Source organism: Hippoglossus stenolepis, chromosome 9, assembly GCF_022539355.2.
Source record: "Hippoglossus stenolepis isolate QCI-W04-F060 chromosome 9, HSTE1.2, whole genome shotgun sequence".
Classification (NCBI taxonomy): Eukaryota; Metazoa; Chordata; class Actinopteri; order Pleuronectiformes; family Pleuronectidae; genus Hippoglossus; species Hippoglossus stenolepis.
This window is the reverse complement of record NC_061491.1, coordinates 28361701-28371652: the sequence shown is the minus strand read 5'-3', so window position 1 is coordinate 28371652 and position 9952 is coordinate 28361701. Positions and strand designations below refer to the sequence as shown.

General features: G+C 44.3%; 1 protein-coding gene across 1 annotated transcript; it reads left to right on the top strand.

Moving 5' to 3' along the window:
• The first annotated feature begins 248 nt into the window (after positions 1-248).
• Positions 249-1355, top strand: ier3 (immediate early response 3). Its single transcript, XM_035165388.1, has one exon. It carries the CDS (start codon positions 383-385, stop codon positions 938-940), a length of 558 nt encoding a protein of 185 aa, XP_035021279.1. The 5' UTR covers positions 249-382; the 3' UTR covers positions 941-1355.
• The last annotated feature ends 8597 nt before the right edge of the window (positions 1356-9952 follow it).

Here is a 9952-nt window from a genome sequence, read left to right as displayed (position 1 = left end):
GTTGTGGAGCGTTTTATTTTGAAGGGTAACATTTGAATTCGTAATGGAAATGGTTTGAACTTCTTGAATCAACATGTCAAAGTTTTATCTTCTGATAACATCAGGATGCAGATGTCTTTTATTCTCTTTTGTCATATTTCCTCTGGATTCGGATGATTCAGCTCTTCTCTGATCATCTGAACCACAAACGTGAAACCAGAGAATCTTGAGCTTCTTTTTGCACTTGAGCAATAAGGGAGTGGCCTGAGAGGCTGGGCGTCGAACTCACAACCTGAAGTAAAGATATAAAACCTCAGCTCCCGGCGCTTTGACGCACATCTGACTTTACGCAAAGCTCCGACAGGAGAACAGAGAACCAGAGGAACAGAAACTTACAGAGAACATGTACTCACGGTCCGAGAGCATCACCATGACCGTCCCGCAGGAGAGGTTCGCCTTCCCCCGGACGGCGACGCGCAGCACGGAGCCGGAGGTCTTCACCTTCGAGCGGATTCCGGCTCAGGCCACCGCCGTGCGCTCCTACGTGCCCATCCGGCCCAGGAAGCGCTGCACCCGGGTTATGTACCCAGCTAAAGTCCGCATGCATCTCCCCCCTCCGGAGAAGAGCCAGGCCAAGCGCTGGCTGGTGATCCTGTGCCTGGTGGTGCTGTGGCAGATCTACACCGAGGAGCCGTGCGCCGACGCCCCGCTGAGCAGCGTCGAGGCGCCGATCAGCGAGTACCAGGGTTTCTCCTTCCAGTCCCCGGAGGAGCTCGCACAGATCCGCACCAGCTCCGAGCTGGAGTCCGCCCCACAGGACCCACACCACATCATGCCCGCCACCAGCTGCCCCAGGCCCGGACAGGACGCCGAGAGCAGCCGGCCTGTGGAGCAGAGCACCGCCGGGAACAGCTACGTGGTGGCTCTGCTGGTCTACCACAGGCTGGGCAGCGACAGCTAAGACTCCGGGTCCTGGTTTCACCTAAATCCACCAGAGCCTGAACCTGTTGGATCAAACTGAACCGAGCAGGAGCTGATCCTGAGCCGCTCCTGGAGAACAGCGGTGCGCCCTGAGAGGCGCAGCCGGGGAGGGAGCTCCATGCGCCCGCTTCCCCCTGACAGAGGTCCCCCTGAAAGCAGCGGAGGACACTCGATGTGGAGCAGGACACTGACACTTTATAAAACTGAAACTTGAATTGAAGAAAACTTGAACTTGTCTGTGGTTTAATCACAGAGTCTCTGCACTGACAGGCCTCATGTTACAGGCCAACAGCTGAAACTCAATGAAAATGTCTTATTTGCTATTTATTGTCTTATTTGCTATTTATTGAATAATAATATTAATAATAATTTTAATAAAAAAATGTCGAAAAGAAGTTCCTGTTTCTGTCCTCTTTGAACTGTTCACTGTATTTTACATGAATTTAAAAACACCTGTTGATTAGATGCTGAATATCTTTAACTCTTATAATCGAGAAACAATTTGTTCACTTTTAAACCAAAATTAACCAAAGAAATCTCGTTTTCTACTTTAAAAATGCAAGTGGTTTAATCTTAAGTAGGTTTTCTGATATTAACATTATAAGCACCAATATAAATAAGGTTAATGGGGATTTTATTAACTGAGAAGTAACTGAGGTTCACTTTCATGCAGCAGATGCAGAAACACTCAGCAGCTCAGAAGCTGCACATTAAATAACGTTAACACACAGATTCTGCATATTTAAGATTTCAGACATTCCTGCAGAACTGAGTCGGCGTGAAGCTGCTGCAGCTTCACGCGACGTCACATCTTCATCCAGTGATGAGCAACACGAGTCTGTGGAGCTGCTTCTCATGACTAGAACTCAGCCTCTGGATTTGAAGCCATGGAACTGACTCAGATCTGGCTGCTGTGTGACCTCCACGTCTCCAGGTGTCAGTGTTTGGATGATGTCACTGTGACGAGGTCGCCCCGGGCGTGTGGGGAAGCCTGTTGATGTTGCTGTTGCCATGAAGGCATCATCTCTCATGTACATGTGGAACAGCACAGGTATGTCACATATGGGGGGGGGGGGCACTGGGGTGGAACCTGTGTAAACAGTTATTACCTGACACTCGCTCAACGTGGGAGTTTCTGTTCCACTGTGGTCGAACAAGCTTCTGTCAGTTAGTTTACTCGTTAGATGAAGTCATTGTGTTTTATGTTTCTGTTATTTAATCTGTGCAGGAGATTAAATTATGAAACAGTTGACCGTCTCTGAAGATATAAAAACTCTGACTCCTGCAGTTTCACACAAACACACAAAGAAATGAACAGTGTCACACGCGACTTTTAAAACCTGGACCTGAACTTTATTCAGACTCTTCAGGGTTTGACTCCTCGGAGATTATTTAACTTCAGAAGTGAATGAATGTTTGAATGTGAGGACAAATCAAAGCACTTAAAAACACCTTCATCTGTTTATCTTGTTCTTTTCCTCAGCATTTGTCCACATCTTCATTTCTTCTTCTTCTTCAGTCAGGAGCGTTTCAGGGAACCTTGAGGGCCCCTGGCTAAAGGGACCCGGGGCCCGGATATTCATTTATCTTCATTTATTTGAACCAAACCTCTAAACTGATATAATTAGTGGCGCGGGGCCTCATTAGGGGGGTTGTGACTGTCGTACCTGTGGACTAATGTAATCAGCTGTTCTCGGGGGCCCACTGTCAGTTCGGGGGCCGGCTTCGTCCACCATGTTGTAACGTCCCTGCATCGATCCTGCAGCTCACGTCCACGCTCGTGAAGACGTCACAGTGGGTCCGAACGCCAACACTCCAAACAGCAGCAGCTCCGCCCACGTCTGTGTTTCTATGTATGGGAATCAAACGTCTGTTGTGTTGCTCAGAAACACCCACGGAATGAATGACATGCAAATCCACCTGAAGTATGTGGTGATTCACCGAGCTCAGCGGCCAATCAGCTGCAGGTACGAGCTAACAGACGTTAGTGTGTGTGTGTGTGTGTGTGTGTGTGTGTGTGTGTGTGTGTGTGTGTGTGTGTGTGTGTGTGTGTGTGCGTGTGTGTGTGTGTGTGTGTGTGTGTGTGTGTGTGTGCGTGCCTGTGTGCGTGCCTGTGTGCGTGCCTGTGTGCGTGACGAGCTGAAGGTCGGAGGTCAGAATACAAACCGTAGAACTTGAACAGAAGTAACTCAAACTAAAGTTATTTTTATTCCAGACGTTGTATTTCTCATGTTAACTGAGTTTATTGTTATCTGTGTTTTCTCTGTGATTGTTGTCTGTGGTTGTCGGGGAAATAAAAACTTGTGATAGCGTCTGAACGTTGTGTTGTTTTCTCTGAGGTCCTGTCTTTGTTCCTGTCGGGGACACGTTCATGTGAAGGTCAAACAGACGCTTGGTTTTAGCTGCTGTCTCTTTAAGACCCCCCTCCTGAAAAGGCTCTGATTGGTCAGCTGGTCCAGTTGTGATTGGTCAACCACTTCCTGTGCGTGTAATGTCCACCTCCGCTCTCAGCTGATCATGTGAGGGGGCGTGACAGCGGCTCTGCATTATGCAAATGTAGGACATTGTGATGACATCACAATGGTATTCGCCGAACTGCTGATGACTGTTGTTGTTGTTGTTGTTGTTGTTGTTGTTGTTGTTGTTGTTGTTGTTGTTGGTGTTTCATTGACTGTGAACTGTGTCAGACTCTATCTGCTGATGTTCAACCACACTGTGATAACACAACTCAACAACATCACCACGCACGCACACTGAACTCAACAACATCACAACATCTCTGCAAGAGGTGACCTCACACACCAACTGCTAATCGGAAGCTGTGGTCATCCGCCGCCACCCACCCAAACACACACACACACACACACACACACACACACACACACACACACACACACACACACACACACACACACACACACACACACACACACACACACAGTAACATTCTGTCTTCCATTAAAACGGCACTGTGCTGTAGAAAACATTCTGGGAAATATTTATGAGCAGCTTGCTGTTTTCCATAAAACATTGTAATATACTGTAAACAGCATTGCATTCTGGGGGTGATGTCAGAATCAACGGCAGAGAGGTGAATGCTACTATATTTGTAGAAGACACATGTGGAACACAAAGTCGTGAAGCCAACTCTGGACCTTCTCTCGAGGATTATCCATCTGAGTCCTGCACTTTATCAGCAGGTCTTCAGTAAGTTGTAATAAACTTTATCAGCAGGTCTTCAGTAAGTTGTAATAAACTTTATCAGCAGGTCTTCAGTAAGTTGAAATAAACTTTATCAGCAGGTCTTCAGTAAGTTGAAATAAACTTTCTCTGCCTTCCTCTTTCTGTCTTTGAAACAAACTCCGACTGATTAGAAGTGTAACTTAGCTAGCTTGTATGTGGGCCTCTGAATCAGCCATGCAGTGACTTGTGAGTACAGCAGTAAAACTACTTTTTAAATTATTATTTTGTAGGTTCGGCCAATACTAAATAGTATTTAAAAGTTAATCTTAATGTGTTTTTGTGTGGTCAGCTGGTTTGCAGCTAGGAGCATTATTGTGAGTTTGTCTTCTTCTGTAAATGTTCAACTCCACTACAGCTTTGATAATGTTACATCTTGTTGGGTATGAAAGTTGAACTAATAGTGTGTGATATTAGTGTGTTGTCCAGCTGCTGAAGGAACCACTTTACAAAGACTTCAGATGGACTCATTCCTCTGGTTTGTTTCTCTTCTCGTTTCATTTATTCTGCAATGAACTGTCTCCATCTTAATCCTCATCTAATAAAACTCATATCCTCACCACAGGTTTGTGTCTGTGCTTTACAGCTGTCTTCCACAGTGGTGGACGAAAAGACACTTCTGACTCCTCCTCTAATGCTCGGTATGTATTCAGAACATATCTTATATTGCATATCAGATGGTTTTTTAAAGGGGACATAGCATGCCCATTTTACCACAAGTTGATATGGTTCCTTGGGGTCTTAATGAAATGTCTGTAACATACTTTGGTCAAAATACCACAAGGATCATTTCAAACAGCTTTTTACCCTGTATAAAACAGCCCTCCACAGAGCGACCTGTTTTGAGTGCCTGTTCCTTTAAATGCTAATGAGCCAGCTCCCCCCTCCCCTCTCCCCATGATTTTAAACGATATAAATTACATATTTTATATGATATAAATTATCAAATATGCATCCCATACTTTGTATTCCCTTCTGTTGTCCTGGAGTTTTAATTTTCCCAATCACATAATTAAATGTCCCCCTCTGCCCCCCACTACAAGCACACAAGCAGACAGACAGAGAGAGAAAGAGAGGTGGGGGGGCTATGAAGACCATCATTTACCCCCGAACCCCGACATTCAACGGGTACAACAACAAGCGGAGAAAGCAGAATCGCGGGCTGACCTTATATATACAGTCTATGGGGCTGACCAGCGGAGAAATGCTCGTCCCGTGTGAACAGCCAGGCGGCTGCGCGCTGGAGAACGGCGCTGCGCTGCGAGGCATGTAGGGAGACTTCCAGTTCCTTGTTACGACACAAAACCAGGAAGCGCAATCGAGTCGCTCAAGCATGACGTTTCTGACTTAGAGGAACTATAACAAAACGCGCGAGTGTTTTTTCCCCAGAGTTTTTGGGTTGGTAGACATGAGCCAGATACCCACATTAACCTGTAGAAGCACTAACAAAGTGGAATTTGCATGCTATGTCCCCTTTAAGTTATCTGTATTAATAATAAATAAAGCATGCATTTTCTTCCCATTAGAGATGTTTGCAAAAGTCAAGATGTTTTTTGAGATGAGTCTTGACTCATGTTTCAGGTGGAAAAGAGCCTGTGACAGCTGGATACTGGATGATCAGCCTTCAGGATCACATGTGGGGGCGTCCACCCAACCTTTGGGACAGGGCCTTTAACTGGGAAGCTGCCTGTACAAGGAAAGACTGGTGCTGCCTATCTGACATTTTCTCTTTTATTTCACATTTTTCACATTTATTTTCAACCCTAACTTCATAAACACTTGTATAGACATCATATATCATAGGCTTTATTTCTATCCAACCTCTAATCTCAGATTCCTGTGTTCTGTAGATGCTTCTTTTGAATCAACCCAGAAAGAGGAACAACAGCCGTTTGGGGGACTCGTCTCCAAGAGGACAGGGAGAGTCATTCAGAAGAAATCTGTCTCAATCAACCTAATAGGCTTTGAGTGGAGTTTCATAGTTCAGTGAGAGCTCTCTCCCCAGGTTATTTGTCAATTTTTCTCTTTAATTTTGTACATGTAATCATATTCTTGTTCTCCTGTCCACTAAATATGAATTATTTCACTTCAAACATGTGCGTATGCTTCCTTTTCATGTCCACAAAGGGAACATGCTCCCTTGTCCCAGGGCAGGTATACCACTGTAGGATTTGATCTCTTAAGCCTTTTAATGTGACTGTGTATAAAACAGTAACTGAGCAGACCCTATATCCTCCGCTTTATTTCTTTCCGTTAGAAATTCGGATCAGTTATTGGATGTATTTGCTTCATGAATGTCACTTCTTGATCTTCCATGTAATCAAGTTGCAGAGCTCCCACCGTCGGTGCTTCACACACGATACCTCAGAAGCCATGTTCTGATGACAGTGTTCAGAGGACAACGTATCCTGCCATTGTGTTGTTAAATTGATAGTTTTAAAGAGACTTGTCTGATAGAGGCACTCGTTCATATAGTATTTCATTATCACTTGTTATAGATTATGTTTGTGGGATTAATGTTTTTGTCCTAACACTTGCAGTGTCAAGATGCATCATTTAATGAACAGACTGATACCTGTCATGTTCTGTTGTGCATAGCTGAAATCTCCATCTGTAATGGACAACTTTGTTTCTATCAACAAAAAACAGCAAAGTATTTCAGTTGGTGTCGCCTGTTATAAATAAATGTTGGGTTAATCAATTGATCTTGTTTTCTCTAAGTCTCTTTTCTATAGAATGTTTTTGCTGCATTTTATTTGCCTTAATCATTCACTGTCATCATGCTGCTATTACATTAAGTTACATTGTACGGTATTTGAGATTGTGTTGAATTTCATTTAAAACAATAATGTACAGACTGATGCTGATCGTATACTGTAAATATAGGAAAATACAGCACTATAGTGTGTTTTAGTATGTGGACAGCACTAAACTGTAAATTAAGGTTACAGTAAGAAAACGGTAAATCCCTGACCACCCTGCTAGAAAATACAGCAATGCACTGTGATTCAGTTGATTTTGTTTTTCCGGTAACACACTGTATAGTTGATTACAGTATGAGCACTGTAAAATAACAGTAAACTGCAGGCGACCCAGCTGCCAGCAGTTTACTGTTCATTTACATGACAATTGTTTACAGTGCAGTAGAAACTCTCCACTCAGCTTCATAGCGTGATAACTCTTCTTACACAAGCTGTGGTTACTCTAAACACACTTACCTCACACGCACACACACACACACACACACACACACACACACACACACACACACACACACACACACACACACACACACACACACACACACACAGGTCAGTAAATAAAGAGACTCTGACTCTGAGTCTCATCATTGATCACGTCTTGATTCTGTTGTTTGTAAGTTTCAGTAAATGAACGTGAGGTTTTTCACTCATAACGTTTCAGCTGAGGAGGAACTGACACACGAGGAGGATGAAGAACGTTACACAGGATAATCCAGAAATCATGACTCAATCTGCTTCCTGTCTGATGAAGTCAGGGAACCCCCCCCTTCTTCTTCATCCTCTGATCTTCCTCCTCCTCCTCTCATACATTTCCGCTCCGCTCCTTCACTCTTCCTCCATTTTGAACGGTTCCTCGGTGGTTTCCTGCTGACGATGACTCACTGTGTTGGTATGAAGAGAGAGAAAAGGAGGGAGAGTGGAGGAGGTGTGGACAACTCTCTTTGTCTTTGTTTCTCCTCCACACAGAGAAAAGAAAAACCCCGATCACTTCTCTTCTCTTCCTTTTCCTGCTTTACTTTGATTCATCTCTTTATTTTTCCTGCATCTGGTTCAAATGTTGATGTTTTGACTCTTTAAGAAAATACAAAGACACTTGAAACAAGTTATAAAATAACCACATGTTGTAGCTGCGTGCAGGCCTGACGTGTTCCTGACATGTTCCTGACGTGTTCCTGACATGTTCCTCACGTGTTCCTCACATGTTCCTGACATGTTGCTGATGTGTTCCTGACATGTTCCTGACATGTTGCTGATGTGTTCCTGACGTGTTCCTGACGTGTTCCTCACATGTTCCTCACGTGTTCCTCACATGTTCCTGACATGTTGCTGATGTGTTCCTGACATGTTCCTGACATGTTCCTGACGTGTTCCTGACGTGTTCCTGACGTGTTCCTGACATGTTCCTCACATGTTCCTGACATGTTCCTCACATGTTCCTGACATGTTGCTGATGTGTTCCTGACATGTTCCTGACATGTTCCTCACATGTTCCTCACATGTTCCTCACATGTTCCTTGCATGTTCTCTATGTGAGAACAGATGTCTGAGTCAGTGTCTCTGGACATTTTCTGGATCTTCTCCTGCAGCCTCCTGGTAAAATGTGTGTAACATGTCAGAGTGAGTCCATGTGAGGAGACAGCAGGACAATGTGTGGAAGCTTCCCAGAGAGCGAGTGGACGTGTTGATGAGGTTTCTAACACGTGACGGACGTGAAACTGGAAGAACACAAACATCTCAGGATGAAGAAGAGGAGCCGTACACGTAGAAGACGAAGACGTCCACTTGGAAACACGAGGAGGTTCCAGATCTTCTGGTGATGAGGGCCGAGGCCGGTGTGGATGAGCTGTAAACAACAACACTGATCTTTCCACAGAGTTTATACGTCATGTCCGGCCTCGACCCGGACAATCCATAAAGTTTTTACCATCCTCTGCAGGATTCGAGAATAGACGTGTCTTCTCAATCTTCTCTGCAAAAGTTGTTCATTGGCTGATTCTGTTCAGTAAAAAAAGTCCTTCCTCTGTCTATTTGTCACTTTCTCTCTTCCTCTCCTTTCATCCCTCTGACTCGGCTCTTCAGTTCCTTCATGTTCGGAGAGTGAGGTCTGCTGCGCTCTTACTTTGACAAACTGCAGAAAATGTCCAGAGTTCCTGTCTGAAGTTTGCAGTTTGAGAAGAAGTAGAACGAGGAAGTTAAGTCTTTAATTAATTTACTTGGCGCCAGTTCACGTTTTGACTCAGTGACACAGAAATCCAGGATCACTCAGGTATGTGAGGCATTTGTGTTGAGGGATGGGACACACACACACACACACACACACACACACACACACACACACACACACACACACACACACACACACACACACACACACACACACACACACACCCAGAGGCCCGGCCGGGTGGAGCTGCATTCAGGTGCACAGTCATACATCCGACGCCTGTGAATTCACAAAGCTCTTTCCCACACTTCACTCTATTTAAAGAGCAGATGACCTTTGTGGTCTGATCATGTTCAACCATCATTCCTCTGACGTGATGCACACACCTGAGCGACAGAGGCCGTTCATTATGAGGCTTTTATTTTGATACCGTGATCATGTCTTTCATTAAATACATATTCATCAAATATACATGAAATATTTAATAAGCATCAGATTAGAACAATGTAGAGTCAAACTTGTGGATTAACTCAGTCCAACACTAAGTCTCTGTGGTGCTTTGGGACACATCTGACTTTTATTCAAATTCTACTGTATTACAATTTTCTTTGCTGGTTACTTATTGCCACCATCACAAATTAGTTTTAACTTTATTCAACTTTGCTGACTCAAAGACATGTTCTTTCTGAAATGTGAAATATTCAACAGAACAAAAGCTCTGTCACTCAATGTCCTCTTCATCTCTGTTGAAGTTCAGCTCATTGACACACCCTGGACACTCCCTCACACACACACACTCCCTCACACACACACAAACACACACACA